Source organism: Sarcophilus harrisii, chromosome 1 (genome assembly GCF_902635505.1).
Source record: "Sarcophilus harrisii chromosome 1, mSarHar1.11, whole genome shotgun sequence".
Classification (NCBI taxonomy): domain Eukaryota; kingdom Metazoa; phylum Chordata; class Mammalia; order Dasyuromorphia; family Dasyuridae; genus Sarcophilus; species Sarcophilus harrisii.
Genome location: NC_045426.1, coordinates 53523005 through 53540987, shown reverse-complemented (window position 1 = coordinate 53540987; position 17983 = coordinate 53523005). Strand labels below are relative to the sequence as shown.

At 41.5% G+C, this 17983-nt stretch overlaps 1 protein-coding gene across 1 annotated transcript in view; it reads left to right on the top strand.

The window, feature by feature from the left end:
* PLXND1 (plexin D1) overlaps positions 1-17983 on the top strand; it is a 196319-nt gene that overhangs the window by 76006 nt on the left and 102330 nt on the right. The window contains exon 8 of the mRNA XM_031955593.1: positions 5553-5655. Coding sequence (XP_031811453.1) covers positions 5553-5655 — 103 coding nt within the window. The remainder of the gene's footprint in view (positions 1-5552; positions 5656-17983) is intronic.

Below are 17983 nucleotides of genomic sequence, written 5' to 3'. Positions count from 1 at the left end.
TATTGAACTTGTTGAAGGGACTTTTCACAACTTGTTTGAGTCCCATTGGCATCAAATGGATAGTAATTAATAATAACAGTTACATTTATATAGTGCCTACTGTAAAAAAATAATGTGCTAAGCCCTTTACAAACAAACAAATACAGTCCAATTTTATCTTTATGATAACCCTGGTACTATTGTTACTCCCATTTTACAGTTGAAAAAACTGAGGCAGAAATTAAGTGACATGTCCAAGATTAACCAACTAGTCTGAGACCAGAGCTGAACTCAAGACTGTAAACCCAGTGCTCTAGCTACTGTGAGACCCAGTTTCTTCATTTGTAAACTTAAAACTCTGGAATAGATCATCTTTAGTCTAGGACCAGAATTGGACCAGGAGATGGAGGTTCCTTTGCTTCTATCGTGTATTTACTTATCTGTGTCTACACTCACACACATCGCAAGTGGAATAAAAGTATCCTGAGGACAAGAACTGTTTATTTGTTAACTTTGCAGCTCCAGAATTGGGCACAATGTCTGCTCGGTTATTAGAGCAGGGACTTAATTGAAAGAATTGTTGTTAATAAGGTTAATAAAATGTTGTTAATAGAATTAAATTATGATCAGATAGAGGATGATCTGAATTTCAGCCCTGGAGAAAAATCATAGAATCAGAATGTTTTGGCTCAGGGGAAATCAGCCTTCCTGAAAAGGTGAATGCCTCCAGCCATGGTGTTGGCCCAGGTACGGCAGCCCCAGTCCCAAATCTGTTTCTGTCTAGGAAGTTAGTAACCCACCCTCTCTATCTTTCCATTTTCCCCGCTATAAGATGAAGGGGTTCATCTCATTGGTTCTTTCCTACTCCAATAGTCTAGAAGTCTCTAAGCTCCCCATTTCCCAAAGTAACCTGTCCTAGTAGTGGCCAACTGGTTCAACTGCTAACAAAAATCTAGGATTATAAGAGATTGAGAGCTGAAAGGAGAGTAGAGGTCATCTAAGCCTGGGCTTTCCTTCCACTGATGATGACACACTGGCCCATGGTGGCCACACAGGTCGTGATGGGCAAATTTGGGATCTGAACCCAGGCCCTCAGCTTACAGAACCTTCTCTTTTCCCATTCTATCATACTTCAGAATTTTTTTCTCCTGTAACTACATACCCCAATAGGTCCTAGTTCTAGCTCCTGGATATCCACAAAAATGCCACATTATAAATTACATTTTTTCTTCAAATTTTCTTTTTAAAAAATATTCTTTAATTTCTTTACTTTTTTTCTTTGAATTAAATTCTTTTTTATTGAATTTTCTCTATATTAAATTCTTTTCTTTACATTTTTCTTAAAAATTCTTTTAATTTTCCTTTTCATTATAAGCTTACCAAATATGAATATTTCAATACACAGAGAACAGAAGAGAGGATTGTATGAAATTGTGAGCTTGTTACCTAAAGTTTGTAAGTGTATATTCACCTCAGTGCAAGAATAACAAAATAACCTTGTTTGTATCCCCTTTCTAACTCTCTCCTGCTCTCTTCTGTTGTATTTGGATATTTTTTTCTTTCTTTTCTTGTTCTGTTTTTGTTTTTCTCTTCCTCCTCCCTTTCCTTCTCCTTCTCCCCCTCTTTCACATTCCTCCTTCTCTTTCTCCTCCTCCTTCTCCTCTTCCTTCTTTTTGTTTCTTTTTTCTTTTTATTTTTTTCTCTTCTTCTTTTTCTGTCTTCTTTTTTTCTTCCTCCTCCTTTTCCTCCTCTTACTCCTTCCTCCTCCTTTTTCCTCCCCTCCTCCTCTTCTTTTTGCTTCTGATATTGATATAATGCCCTCCTCCCTTCCCCCAACTTCCTGCAAGATCATAGATTTAGAACTAGAAGAGAGCATTGAGACCGCTCCTCTCATCTTAGATTCGGAAAGACCTGAAATCAAATCCTGACTTAGATTATATTAGTTGTATGATCCTGGGCAAGTTATTTAATGTCACAAAGCCTCAGTTTCCTCATCTGTAAAATGGGGATGATAATAATAGCCCCTACATCATAGGATTGTTGTGAGGATCAAATTAGAAAATGTAAGGACATACTCATTAACAGAGCACTGTATCATGTTAGCTGTTATTATTTATAAGCTCAACTTCCCTAGATCTTTCAACCATTCCTCATATAGCTTGGTTTTACTAGATCATTTTCTCAATTCTGAATTTAGTGTTTGCTTGATCAACATCCCCTCTGGAACTGAGTGACCTGTGTTTGGAGAAGGGCAGCTGGAGAAAAATTTCCAATTAGTAAGGCAGGAAAACCCCCTCTAAGACCTAGGAACTGTCTAAGAAGGAACGTTGCTAGGTACCACACTTCCCTAAAAAAAGTAGATGAGACTTTGACTTTCCAGGAGCGCCATCTGGGCTCTTGGTCTCTTGAGTCCTAAACCACAAAGGATGTTGTTCTGTGGGAAACTTCTGGAGCCCTCTGGCATCTCAGCCCACCCTCCCCAAACTAGCTTTTCTTTTCTTTTTTTTCTCTTAAAATAGCTTGGAAAGAGGTGAAGTAAGTGGTTTCCCCTCTTAAATTTCTAAGTTAGTTTAGGACTCAGAGGCCTTCACTGGTCCCGATTATATCCGGCCTCTTAGGTGCTTTCCAAATACAGGTTAAAGGGCAATTGACTTCTAACCTGAATCAGCAATCAAATCATGCCTAATGTGTGCTAGACATTGTGCTAAATATTGGGGGTACAAATATAAGCAAAAAGATGCAGTTCTTGTTCCAGGATGAGGTTCAGCAGAGTCCCCAGGATCCTTAGAAATCTGCTTTTAGAGACTAGCGTGGTGCTCAGGGAATACCAGCTCTGTCACTTATTCCCTGGGAGACCCTGAGCAAGTGCTTTCCCACTGCTGGGCCTCATATTCTCCTTTCTAAAATGATCCCCCTGACTCTCAAATCCTGTGATTTCTCTAGCTGTGCATAGGTTCTCAGTGTGGGCCCCCGGCTGCCTAGCTGTCCAAATGAAGCAGATTAGTGGGTTTTCAAAGGCTATTATTACTGTGAGACTGGATGGGAAAATTGAGGATCTCAGTGGAAATTTCCAGCAAGGGGTAAGAGATATTGTCCTCTGAGGGTCAAGAGAACAGAGCTTGGGGAATTTGGGGAAAATTCTAACATTCGGGGATTCTTAATATTTTTGAGTCCTTGTGTGCTAGAGCCCGGGAGGGTCTAAGAAATGAATTTTATGCCTTGAGCTTCAAGGGTTTTTAGCCTGAGGTCTGTGAGCTTTTTTTTTAAAGTTTGAAAACGATTTCAATATAGCTGATTTCCTTTGAAATCCCATATATTTTATTTTATGCTTTTAAAAATAGTATTCCAGGAAAGAGTCCATAAACTTCTACTGCCTGTGACTCATTAAAAAGGTTGAGAGCCCCAGGTCTAGTTGGAGAGGACAGGTAGAATCCTCACTGTACCAATAGAATGTAAGCTCTTTGAAGGCAGGAAGAAGAGGAAGCAGGAGAAATCGTTACTGAGTCATAGGATTTTTTTCCCACTCCCTGAATTGTTAGAAATGAACGTCACAGGATTTCCAAGTTGCATCTTTAAGGTCATCTTGTCCAAATTTTTCATTCTGAGGAAACTCAGGTTTACATACATGAAGGAACTTGTCCTAAATCATACTTGCTCAATGGCAAAACTGGGATTCGAATCCAGATTTTCCAATTCCAAAGCCAGAGCTTTTCCCATTATACCGTAATGCTCTCCCTTCCAAAGCAACTTTGGTTCTGTGCCCAGAGGAAAGATCCCCAGGGACCGATGGCCCAGCTTGGGGCAAATAGCAGGTTGTGTCGAGGAGAAGAGGTAATTCAGGCCAGATGCATGTGGGCACTCTCAGTCCTGTGACAACTATTCTGTCTCAAGAGTTCAGTACCACTGATAATGAAATAAAAAGAGCATTGAATGTAGAATCACAGGTCCTGAGTTCAAATGCTGATTGTGTCCTTCCTTCTGTAACCTTCTTGTAAACCCTGGTTTGGGAGGATGGGCTGAGATGCCAGAGGGCTGAAGAAATTTCCCACAGATCACTATTCTTTGTGGTTTAGGACTCAAGGGAACACGATTCCAGCTGGGCATCCCGGAGAGTCAAAATCTCAGCTACTTTTTAATGTAAGGGAAGTGTAATACCTGGCAACTTTCCTCCTTAGACAATCCCTAAGTCTTATGGGGCTTTCCTGCCTTATTAATTGGAGACTCTTCTTCATCTGCTCTTCACAAGGGTTGAACTGGAGGGTTTTTAAGGTGACCTCGATATAGCAAATTACTTTCCTTTTCTAAATCTCAGTTTACATATCTATAAAATAAGAATATCGGGCCAACTGACTGATCTTTAAAGCTCTTTCTGTTTCTATAGACTTAAGTTTGACATTCCCTTCACAATCAAATGCTCTGTGTTTTAAATGCCCTTCACCCTCTTACATTCTATGTTCTAAGACCCTTTACCTTCTAAGTCCTATATTCTAGTCTTCACCTTCTAATATTTTATGTTCTAAGACTCTTTATCTCTAATGTTCTATGTTCTAAAGACCCTTCACCCTCTTACACTCTGTGTTCTAAAACTCTTTACTTCTAATGTCCTATGTTCTAAATACCCTTCACTCTCTTGTATTCTATGTTCTAAGACCCTTTATCTGTAATGTCCTATGTTCTAAATACTTTTCACCCTTTAACCTTCTATGTCACAAGATGCCTTTATCTTCAAATATCTTATCTTCTAATTCCTCTTCCACTTCCCCTTCTGTTTTTTAAGGTCCCACCCATCCTCAACATAACTTATATTTTAATATATATACATATATTCCAAGTTTTCTTTGAGCTGTGTCATTCTATATTCATTCAATCAATTCATCAAGAATTATATATATATATATATATATATATATATATATATATATATTCCAACATCCTCTGATCTATGAGATCTTCTAGTTCCAACACTCTAAGGTCCTAAGTATTTTTGAGCATTTATTGTGGGCCTCATTCTATGTCAGCTCCTGTGAGAGTTATGTAAGACAAGAGCTTGCAGTCTGATTGGAACAGCAGGGCATAAATATATGAAGAGATAACCAATAGTAGAAGTAGAATTCTGTTTCAGGTTTTATATTTTTGTCTTTGTATCCCCAAAGCTGAGCACAGTGGGGACTCATTAGATGAAATTCAATGGGATTGAATGTCAGGTAAAAATAGCAAGTACTCAATAACAAATTCTGGCAGGAAAGATCCTTCCCAGCCTAAAGAAACTGAGAGGAAGGGAAGCTTACTCTGGGCTGGGGTGGTCAGGGAAGGCCTTTTTCTTAAAGATGATAATTGACTTGGGTCATGAAGACAGAGTAGATTTGAATTATTGGAGAGTAATGGAATTCCAGTTAAGGAGAATAGTCGACACAAAGACCTGAAGTGGGTATAGACTTATCATGTACTGCAGACAGTGAAGGAGACTGGGGAAACAGAAATGGAAGGTCTGTGTTGGGAAGCAGTGGAGGTAAAGACGTGGTTGGGTGAATACTGTGGGTGTTAAATGGCTCTGCCTTTGATGTGTTTTCCAGATGCACCAGCTGTCTGTCTACCCGATGGCCCTGTTTCTGGTGCACTCAGCAGCATACCTGTGTCTCCAACGTGTCGGAGTGTGGGAACACACCAAATCCCACGGTAAGTTGGACACATCCGAATTTCCTTCCCTGTCATGCTATAAATGTCTTTATCTCTGTGTTTTCTCTCAAGGCTCTCAGTAGGGTTGGTGGGAAGAGCAGATGGTCAGTCTTTCCAGGCTCCCCTTCCCCAGATCAGGATCTTCTCTAATTTTCTTAACTGGATTGTGTCCCAGTTTTGCATTGATCCTCCATCTCTGCCCTTGCTTTCATCTTCCATACGGGTCTTCATAAAATCTAAATTGGTTGGTAAGTTCCCTGTGCATTCACATTGGTCCCTTTAGACAATTCATACTTTACCTCCTCATCAGATTCCCTTCTCCCAGTGATTTCAGAATTTAATTCTTGAGACCTTCCACTCTGAGCTGACTTCCCTTTGACGCTTTGGTCCTTAGAATCCTACCTCTCTTTTCTTTGAGCCCTTGAAATCTGTTCTTCCAAAATATAGGATGCATGTTAGATTATTACCCCCTTTTTTCTCCTTCATTAAGAATACTATGATGGAGTGGTCATTTCATATCATTTCCATTCTAGCAACCACACTTTCCTTCTTGATCAGAATCAAATCCAGCACAGAATTTCCTCTTGTTGATTTGTCCACTTTGTAAAGACAGAAGTTATCATTTAAAAATTACTAGCTGTTTTGCCTTTGACATATGTATGGATAATTAAAATCTTCTATTACTATCTATCATATTTATGTTCCATAAGCAAAGTTGGGCTTGTGATCTGTTTCCTGAATGCATCGATTCTTTCTTCTTTTTGCTAGGAAGTCTGTAGTCAGGGGTGAGTAGTTAAATGTTTAGCAACCCATTCTTTAAAAAAAAATATGTATGCTATCATGTATTTTATATCCTAATTTCATGCCTGATGTCTTATTTTTGTCAATCATGAGTGTTAGGAGGTTTCAGAGAAGTACTTGATTAAAAATAAAACATAACTGACTTTTTAAAAAATTTGTGCATGATACACTTTTAAGTTTATACCATTAACATTTCCTCTATCACTTTCTTAAGTCTAGACAATCAACAAAGTAATAAGTCAAGCCGTTATTTGTAGTATTTCCTAAGACATAAATGCTCACATTGATCATTTAACAATTGACTCTTGCAAGCCAGTGTGAGCTGGCTCCTGCATATTTCTGAATATAGTATGCCCTAATGACAATGTCACTTCTGTTTCTATCTGTGTTGGTCCTTACCCATTGCCTTCCACTATGCTTGTCTCTCTGATTCCTAGATGTCTTCATATGAGCATAACTCTTCTGAAATTATACCAACCCTACTTTTACATCTCCTATTCCTTTAAGAGATCCCTAACTTCCAAAGTTATATTCTAAGCACGGGTTTTATACCACTCCAACTCTGTGAAGTCTATGATGGCTAATTTGCTTCTTTGCACTAAAGGTTTTATTGCTAGCTACTATTTTTGGATTTTGTCTTCTGTGAAATTTTGAGCTTCCCTACTGCTATTTTTCTTTCATCATTGAAGCTATTTTCTATTATATGAAATAGTCATATGTATATATTTTAATGTTGTTCAGTCATTTCATCATGACTAGCTCTTCGTGAGCCCATTTAAGTTTTATTAATCCAGGTGATGTGATCAGATTTAATCTAACTTTTGATCATTGTTTTATTAATGAGGAAAGCGGGATTCCAAAATGTATATGTAAGGTTTGACCCCTTTCCCATTGAATATCAGTTCCTCAATGAACACACCTACCACTTTAGCCAAGAAACTCATTTATTCAATTTAGTGGCTAAATAGGAGTCAGAGAAAGTATCTATGGGAGAACATATACCAGAAAATACTGGGTGAAGGAACTTCCAGTGGGAGCAAGGAAACTTAGATGAACCAAGAGAGGGATTCCCAGTCTCACCCAAGGGAAAATCTTCTGACATCCCTGATATAGGAAGCTGGGACCAAGGACACGACAAAGATGGCCAACTCGTCTCATTTTGGCTTCTTTCCAAAGTCTTTTCCTTCAATAACCTGAAATGGGATTAGCCTTTCTCCCGTTCTGTCACCAACTTTATCCTGCCCCTCATGTTAGGTACAAGGCATTGATCTCCAAAAATGAGAAGGTCTAGGCCACGGTATAGCATACACGAAATACTTTCATGGGGACTCCATCCCGACCTGGAGATTTGGAGTTTTGTTTTTTAATTTCTACATTTAATACCATGGCTCAGACATACATGTCTATAAGAATAGGGGGAACAGTATTGTACTTGGCCCAATGCCTGGCACATAGTAGGTACTTAATAAATGTTGACTGATTGAAGTAATAAACTTAGAATCAACTGAGGGCAGTGAAGACTGCTAAAGATGATTTTTTGAAGGTTGTGATTTTTTTTAAACCATAATGAGGGAAAGAGAAATCAGAGTATTTCCACTGCTGTTGAAGAGGAGATGAGACTTCTTGGCTTTTTTTTTTTTTGCTTGTTTTATCCTTTCTTGTACTGGAAAGAGCAGAGCAAAGTGCTTCATTGGGGGTGAACACTCAAGATAAGCAGAAAGATAGTAAGAGCGATTCATTGAGATGAACAGGAAAGCTTAATGTTTCCAAGAAAAAAGCCTCCCATCCTTCCAAGAGCAACCATTTTTTTCTCATTTAATATTTTCTTTTCCCAGTTCCATGTAAAAATAATTTAAACTTTTTTTTCAAATGTTTATTTCCAAATTCTCTTTCTCCTTTACCCCCTCCATTAAGAAAGCAAGTAATTTGACATAGGTTACGCAGATGTCATCATTCAAAACACATTTCTATGTAAGTCATTCTGTGAAAGAAAATGCAAACAAAAAACCCTAAGAAAAATTAAGAAAGCAAAGAAAAACATCTTTGATCTGCATTCAGGTTCTATTAATTCTTTAAGATCAACTATTTAAAATGCTTATTGGCAGATCTCAACATATTTTAGCATAAGGACAAAATCAAAAGCCATTTGGTTTTCTCATCCAGTCTGTTCCTATGAATCTCGTTACACAACCCTTCTCTCCCAAAAAGTAAATGTGTGAGGATGAGGTCTGGCCAGCAATTGCTACCCACTAGGGAAACCAAGGCAGCTGGCAAGAAGAGATGCTCCTCATTCCAAACAGGGAGTGGAAGTAGTCCGTCAATCAGTCAGGCAGTCAACAAGCATTTATTAAGTATCTACTATGTGTCAAGCACTGTGCTAAGTAGGGCTTCTATTCATTTTGGGGGAAATTCTGAACTTGGCATCCTAGCTGCTTGTGATGAGTTCAAATGGGTACTGGAGAAAACTGGCGGATGTGATTAATGAACCACTGTCAGTTCTGAAAGACTGTAAAGACTGGGAGAATTACTGAAAAGACTGGAGAATAACAAATGTTGTCTGATTGTCTGAAAAGTGGGGGAAATATAATACAATCTACTAACTATATGCCTTCAAGCTTAGCTCCAATACCCTGCAAATTATCAGGCTGGTTAGTGGGTACCTAACAAAAGGAGCACTGATCCAAGAAGTCACCAGGAATGGAATCGTGTCAGATCTGGTGACTGACACCTGAAGCTTGTGAACATGGGGGAATGGAAAGAGGAGAGGTCCAGGGGGAGAAGATGAAGAGGACATTGACATAGAATCAGAGGGGGCTTTTTGAGTTGGGAGGAACTTTAAAAATCATCTGTTCCACTCCTTCCTCTGTAACTACAGATGAAAAGACCCACTGAGATTTTATGTCTTGCTCTAAATCACACAAATAGTTAAGTGCAGGTTTAAGATTGAACTCAGGTTCTAGGATTCTAGGTTCAGCAGATTTCCTTTGCATCTCATAGAAACCCTAAGAATGGGGGGGGGATATATTCTTTCCTCTTTCTGCCTCTCCCCATCTGGCATGAGGAATGCCTCTTCTTGCCAGCTACTACCTCAGTTTCCCTTTGGAGGACAGCAGCAACAACAACGTTTATCATCAATTTTCTCTGGATTTGTCTGATGGGAACCATAGAAACAAGCTGGAAGAGAAAATTGAATGGGCTGTAATTTTTGCCCTGGCTGGGCTCTGCCCCTGAGTGCCTTAAACAATTGCTGCAGTAGGGGGTGGGAGGCTTTTTTCTTGGAAGCATTAAGCTTTCCTGGTCATTTTAGTAACTAGAATCCCTTTGGCTCTTGATATTAGCTTCGAAATTGGCACTGAGCCACCATTTTCCAAGCACTCGAGGATGCCTGGATTTAATCAATTAAAACTAAAAGAGAGAGGGGAGAAAGTGACCACACCTACTGTTTCTGAGGCAGCTAATAGCACACGTGGAAGCTTGTTCCCATGGTTTTTACAAATGGCCTGTCTCTCCACAGAGCCTCGAATGTCCACCCGATCCCGTGGCCCAGCTGCTCTGCTCAGCCCCCCACCCCCACAGTTTATAATGAAGTTAATCCCACTAATAAGCCTTTGAACCATCAGTTCCTATCCCATGCTAACTCTGGCTCAGGTTGTGAGTGTGGCCAAGGCTTAGCATAGAGCAGGTGGATGGTCTGCCCTGATAAAGAAGGCTGTTCTTCGTAAGGGACAGGGCACAGACCTTGTTGTTGTTGTTTGTCCTCCGTTTTCAAAAAGGACCAAAGGCAGCGTGGGGGTGTCTGGACTTGGGCATGAATTGGATTTGTGAAGCAGTTTCTCAAAGGCGTCAGCCTCATTCTCTCTTCTGCCAGTGGCCAGGCAAGAGTCAAGCTGACCAGCACACAGTGGATGACCTTGGTCTGACCAAGCTTCAGGTGTCCTTATGGCCACTGGAATAAGCTGTTCTCATCTACCCATCCTGCCAGTGGAGGGCTTCCCGTGCTGGGCACCCTAACAGGCTCGTTAACTCTGCCCATCAGAGAGACAAGATCGACCGCTGCCCATGCTACAGGGAGAGGCGGGCGCCAGGTGGACACCAGGGGGGACGAGCAGCTCTGAATTCTTGGCAAACCCTCGCCCCAGAGGCCCTGCTCCTCCCTGAACTCCTTGTACACCCCCTAACTGAGTACTGCTGGAGTATATGGCCGTGTACAAGGACTGAAGGGAATCCAAAAGAAATGGGAAGACTCAGGACCTACCCCCGAGGAGCTTTCCATCTGCTTAAGAGGATCAAGAGTGACATGAAATAATAATACAACATAGTGTATAGGAAGAGCCAGATTAAGAGAGAGTCAGAGAGGGAGGAAAGGACAGAGTGAGGGAGAGAGAGAGAGAAAGAGGAAGGGAGAGAGAGAGAAGAGACAGAATGGGGAAGAGGGAAAAGATAGAGGAGGAAAGAAAGAGGAGAGAAAGAGAGAAAAAGAGAGAGGAGAAGAGGAAAAGAGACAAGAAGACTTTGAGACAGAGATTGACACAGAAAGACAAAGAGAGACAGAGACAGAAACAAAGAGAAAGAGAGACAGAAACAGAGAAACAGAGAGAAAGAAGGATGAAGGAAGATGTAACAAAAGGGAAAGAAAGAAGAGACAGAGAAAAGTAGAGAGGGAGGAAGAAGAGAAAGAATAAAAGAAAAGAGAGAGAGGTAGACAGACACAGAGACAAGGAGAGAGAGAGAGAGAGAGAGAGAGAGAGAGAGAGAGAATATATGTTCCTTTCTGAGAAGATGAGGTATGAAGAAGTAGACTTTATGTATGAGATACAGTGATGTGGGACAGAGTCTGGAATCTGAAGTCAGGAGAGACTGGATTTCCAATCCTGTTGCTAACGTGTATCAGTAGTATGATTATAGGCAGTTGGGTTGGGCAGTAGCTGACTTGGAATTAAGTATCTTAGTTCCAACTCTGCCTTAGACTCTTAGGGAGGAGCCATCTCCAGTCATCCTGATTCTTATCTGGCCACTGGACCCAGATGGCTCTGGAAGGGAAGGTGAGGCAGGCGACCTTGCTCAGCCCTCCCTCATTTCAGTCCAGTTCATTCACATGTCCTGGCATCACCTCCCTGATGTCATGGTCCACTTCAAGAACAAACAACAGATAACGACAACAGGCTCTTAGTAACTGTGTAACCTTGGCCAAGTGACTTAATTTCTGTCTGCCTCAGTTTTCTCAATTGTAGAGGGAATAATCAGCATCTTCCTCCCAGGATTGCTGGTAATATCTATACAGAATTCTGCAAACCTTAAGACACTATATTAATGCAAACTATTATTGTAATAGTAACAATTGAGGTACAGTGCCCTAAAGTAGGCCTTTAATAAATATTTGTTTTGTTCCTTTCTTACTTCTGCTCAATTCCAGTCCCAGATCATTGCACATCCTCAATACTGGTCCAGGATATCTATCTATCTATATATCAATAGAGTATCCATTTGCACCCTGTTTGCATCAGTTTTCTTTCTGTAAAAAATAAACTAGAGAAGGAAATGGCAAACTATTCCAATATATTTGTCAAAAAAAGCCCCAAATGGGGTCATGAAGAGTAAGACATGAGTGAAATGACTGAACAACAATAAAAATGACATGGTCTAGACCAGGGTTGGACAGACTAAAGCCTTATCAAGTGTTTTTGTAGGGCTGTGAACTGATGAATTTTTAAATAAAGTTTTATTTTATTTAAAAAGTCATCCTTAGCTCACTCATAGGGCATAAAATATGAAGTGGTTGACTGGATCTAACCTTGAGGCCATTGTTTGCCAATCCCTGATGTGAACAAAAAGTATTCTTTCCTTTATTTCCTTACTCAGTTTATAGGACCAGAGCTTTGGGGACCTCAGTAGTAACCTCAGTCTTTTGGGTAGCAGAGATGGAACTAGAATCTGAAGCCTTGTCTCTCCAACTCCAAATTCAATGTTCTATGTGACAGAATTGTTATACCCATCCACTTTGGATGGCCCTAGATTTCATTGAGGACATTTCTTCCTGGTCTTGGTGCTTGATGTCAGCATAATGTCATAGGCAAATAGGAATAGACAGAGAGCACTTCCTACTGTGTCACCTTGGCCATATCATTACCCCTCTGTGCCTCAGTTTTCTCATCTGTAAAGTGAAGTGTGCTAGATGTCCTCTAAGCTCCTTCAAGTTCCACAATCATCTTTTTGTTGTTGGTCAGTCATTTCAGGTACATCCAACTCTTCATGACTCTATTTGGAATTTTCTTGGCAAAGATTCTGGAGTAGTTTGCCATTTTCTTCTTCAGTTCATTTTACATATAAGGAAACTGAGGCAAGCCATGTTGTTAAGTGGCTTGTCTTGGATTACTCAACTAGGAAGTGCCTGAGGTCAAATTGAACTCAGATCTTGGCACAGACCCAGGCCCACTGCTCTATCTGATCATTATAGAAAACCTCTCTTCCATTAGGCACATACCTAATAAATGCCTCTTGATTGATTGATTGATTCTGTACAAGACATCCTCTATTACAGTGGTAAAAATCATTGGCGAGCCTTTGTCTCTCCCTATTTTATTACTCTGATAATGACAGTCAGAGGATCAGGATCTTCAAATGTGATTTCATTTTCCTATTAAGGAATTCTGTAGGATTTTATGCAGGGGATATGTCAATTATGTGACTGTAAAGAAATGGTCTGATGTAGAAAAATGCTTATAAAACTATGCCTGTTTCCTTCTCATATTTTAAACAAAGATTCCCTCGATATACGCGTAGAAAATTCTCCTAAAAATGCTACAGAAATTAGGAAGTAGACATAAGTGTTGGTTATTGCAGATGTCCTTTCAAATGCCTTCTTTAAAAAGAATTCCATCTGTAGTTTTTTCCTAATTGTTTGGTATTTTCTCTTTCATTTATCTTAAAAATTAGCCCCACCATGCTTTTAGAATTGGGTCTTCTCCAGCGCGGATTTTGTCTGTGTATGCTTGGTCTGGTCCAGCTGGTCTTCCTGACTTCATTTTCTCAAGTGCCAATTCTACTTCCTCATTCAACACATCAGGGACTGAGGTGTTAGATTCCAAATGTGGTGGTTCCACTGTCAACGATGATGAAAATAGATTTCTAAGGAAATGCTGGCAGACCCATCCCATTTTCTTTTTCATCTGTTGATTGTTCTACTCCTGGTTTCATCTATAAATGTTCTTGGGATGATCTGGCTTAGTTGGGTCTCGTGCCAAGCTTTTTTTAAGGCTTATTTTCCCTTCACCGCTTTTTCCTGTTTTATGAATTGATGCTGTTTAATTTTTCCATCACCTTCCTCTGGAATGTTTTGCAAATGCGTTGATTTTCTAAACTATGGTTGTTGTGGAAGCTTTATTTCTCTGCTTGACAAAGAGAGTCCCGTCTGCTGGCCAAAGAGGTTTCTGGGATCTCTTAGCATCTTATTGTTTTATATTCATCAAATAATTGTAAGATATGTTGATAATCAGTCAATGTCTTTTCCTTTATCCAACTCTCACTTTTTAATGTCAGGTAGGTCAGTCTGTGGTGTTGTCATGGTATATACCATGTCTTTTCCCCTCTGTAATCCTTTTGGAAAAAGCTTTATGCTGATTTTAACCTTTACTCTAATAATTAGTCAGTAGACTGCACACACGACAGCTGATTCTGAAATGATTCACACATCAATAACTAGTCATTTCCTGTCTGTTAAGAAGCAGTTAGTTTCATTTTTGAGAACGTCATTCAGTACTCACCACATCCAGCTCCTATAAATGCTCTTCTTGAGTAAAATACACAGCAGGCAGCCTTCCAATAAGTCCATTGGCCTCTTTTTTTCTTTATCTGGATCTATATTCTCCAACATTTTTCAGTGTTGTCCTTTCTGGCCAACATTCGAAGTGAAGGGAATGAGAGTATCTGCCCCGAGGGTTGTTGTGAAGATTGAATGAGAGAACATGCAGGAAGCACTTTGCGAATCTTAAAGCACTATATAAATACTAGCTATTATTATTATTATCATGGTGCAATCATGAGTGTATTGCCTTATTTTGGAGGATCTTGCCACGTTGTTTATAGAATTTGTCCTTATCTTTGGTGACAGAGATTGGTGAGTATGGTTAATAATGTGGCAAATGATTTCAGTATCTTTGCCAAGAAACCCCCAGTCAAGAAGAGTTGGACATGACTGAAACAATTGAACAAGGACGTTTATAAAGCACCTACTATGTGCCAGGAACTGTGCTAAGTGCTTTACAAATATTATCCCATTTGATTCTCACAACAACTCTAAGAAGTAGGTGCAATTATTATCCCTATTATGCAGATGTGGAAACTGAGGCAAACAGGGTTAAATGACTTGCCTAGCTAGGAAGTATCAAGGCTAGATTTGAATTCGGGAAGATGAGTCTCCTTGACTCTAGGATCAGTTCTCTGTGCACTAGGGCATCATCTAGCCTGCCCCTGGCCCCTACTGCTTAGAAAGTACCAATAGTGTTGGATAAATGTTTTTTGGGGAAAAAATCATATGATTTGTAGCAACTCTGCGACCCCCAGTGATGAAGTAGGAGGGACTGTGCAGGGCTAAGAGCTTTCTCGTACCTTTTCTCTATTTCATGGGTTCAAAATCCTCTGTTTGGCATTCAAAGCCTTGCATAACTTAGCCCCACTTGACTTCAGAGTGATTTTGAGTTCTTATAGACTTTGAGCTCTCATAGACTGTTTGCTGAGGGACAAAGTAGATGAGATCCAGTAGATTTGTAGCTACGAGAATCTGGGTTTGAATGGTGTCTCTGATGCTTAAATTAAATGAGTCTGGACAAGTTACTTAGTCATTCTGGGTCTCCTCAGTCTTCTTGTCTGTAAAATGGGGATAATAATAGCCTTTCCCTAACAAAGCTGTGACGTTTAAATGAATTAATAGATGTAAAGTGCTTGACTGACTTCAAATTGCCGTCCCAAAGTCAGCCATTAATTGTTACTGGTCAGGCTGCTCCCGTTCCACTGAAATCATGGAGCCTTGAAGTACTGATGTGAGAAAACTGCAGCAAGTCTGGCACACAGCCGCGGACATTCTGTCTTCAGAACACATCCCTTCCTTCTCTCCTTGTCCCTGGGGTCTGTGGGAAGTTTGGGGTCTGACAGGAGGAATTGCCGGCATTTATCTGCCCTGTTCATTGTTTTGCTCTCCAAGAAGACCGATGACCTTGGGAGAGTGATGTTTTGACTTGTGTGTGGACTGGATTCCAGTGGGGCAGAATTGTATAGTCGTCACTCTTTCCTCCACGCTCATCAAAGTCCAGTGGCAAGGTCTGAGGTCAAGATGACTGGTGATGGTCCAGGATGCAGTGAGGAACCTTGACCTTTCTAAATTAAGGTCTTTCCCAGGCCTAGTTTGTCTGAGGCAAGGCCCTTTCAGTACTGCTCAGCAGAGGTCCAGGGAGGGAGCCTGAGCAGGGATCATTAGCTTCCTTTTGCTATCGATTAATCAATAAACATTGATTAAGCACCTACTATGTGCCAAGAACTGAGGATGCAGAAAGAGACAAAAGCCTGTCCCTGCCTTCAAGGAGCTTACAGTCTAATTGGGGACGCAGAGATCTCCAACAAGGGTCTTTCTGAGCTGCTATGGAGACCGGTGTATGAGACAAGCGTCCCTCAGCCTGGGCCCTTCCCCGGGCAGTAGCTCAGCTCCCAGGGGTCCTTGTCTCCCAGTTTTCCCTGACCAGCTCTCATCTTCACATGGGAAGAGGGGAGGAGACAGCCCCTGTCTCTGAGGATTAAACTAATCGCACCAGAGACAAGCCAGCAGGGGCCTTCTCCACCCTGAGTAGGGCCTGGACAGGAGGGAGGGAGGCAAGATGGGCCTTGGAAGCTCCAGTGAAGTTTCTGAGCCGGGTGCTTAATTTGGAGTTTAATTAAATGCCAATTAGTTCTGGAGACGCCAAGGCTTACTGGGTCAAGCAGGGGATTAGGAGACAGGATGCCTGGGTCTGCTTACGGCTCTGCTTCAGCGGCTGCCTGGTGCACAGAGATAAAATTAGCCCCCCGCTGCCTGAGCGCGGCACGGAGAGGCTTAGGGGAGGAGGTGGGCAAAGCGGCTTGGGATCTGGGTGGGCCGTGCCAGGCAGGATGCTTTGGAGAGACTGACTGAGGATTAGGGAGGCATCCGGCCTGTCTGTTCTCTGTTGCTCTCACCTCCCAGTCCTCCCGGCCACCTCTCCTTCTCCTCCCCGCTGCCCCTCTCAGGGAGAGCCAGAGGAAGATGAATGAAAAGAACAAGATGTGTGTGTCTGGGGGGGAGAGAGGGCAGAAAAGCACTCCAGAGCCCCCTCCCCATGAGGTGGCCAACTGCAGGTCTCCTCTGGCAAAGAGGCTCTGGAGAGCTGGCGTTGAGCACTGGGAAAATCTCTGGCCCGAGGTGATTGCTCCAGCTTGGCCACTTATGAGCTCTGTCCCCTCTTAACTGACTGATTGACTCGTCACCATCAAGTTGGCCGAGGGATGGGATTTTTGTCTTTAAGGCATCAGAATTTTCTGTGGGGTGGCCCTGTGTAGGGAACTCCCTCCATTGAGGAAACCCAGAGTCTCTAGCCCCAAACCCAGGCTTTTTTTTTAACTACCCTGTGCTGCAAAACTCACTTGATCCAAATCAGAGCTAGGTATGCAGTGAACCGAGTGCTGGGCCTGGAACTAGGAATTCTTAAGTTTAAATTCAGCCTCAGATACTTCCTAGATGGGTGGTCTTGGGCAAATCATGTAAACCTTCTGCCTCAGTTTCCTCATCTGTAAAAATGAGAAAAAACAGCAGACCATTTTATGAAGAGTCAGATACAGCTGACTGAACAACCATCTAACAAGGAGCTGAGCTTTAATAGGGCTTTGCTGTTTTTGTGTTCTCATGGAGCAGCTGGGTTAGGTCTCATCTCAGTGAATAAGAAAGAGTACAGTTAATTAGACAGTGCCATTGTCACATTTCTCTCTGGCTCAAAGACAAGGTAGGTGGCTGGCCGGGCCTGTGTGTCAGAGAGAGAGAGGAGAAATCAGTGTAAGTTAAAGCTGCTTTTAATAATCAAAGGGCAGCTCAATTGATACTCCATTATGGTCTTTTCTCGCTCTCAAGAACCACTTGAGAGCTCTCCCCATCTGTTTTCCACATCCTTAGGTTTCATTCTGAGTGGGGCTGGATTGATTTGGTTCCAGCAACACTACTCAGACTGGCTTCCTCATCGGCCAGCACTTAATGCGGAAAGAGCTCTTGATGGGCTCTGGGTGGCCATTGGGTGAGGAAAAAAATATTAGACTTCCCTAGAATGAGTGAGGAGAAGCGATGGCAGAAACGGGGCACCTTTTGTGTCCGCGGAGGATGAATACAAAGACATTGGGGGTTGGAGTCCGTCTTGGTTCTGTCACTTGTTCTGGGTGACTGTGGGCAAATTGCTTACTGTGTCTGAGCCTTAGCTCAGGGAATAAGATGAGTTTTCCTCACAGCTGTGGGAGCAAAGTGCTTTGAAAACCATAAAGC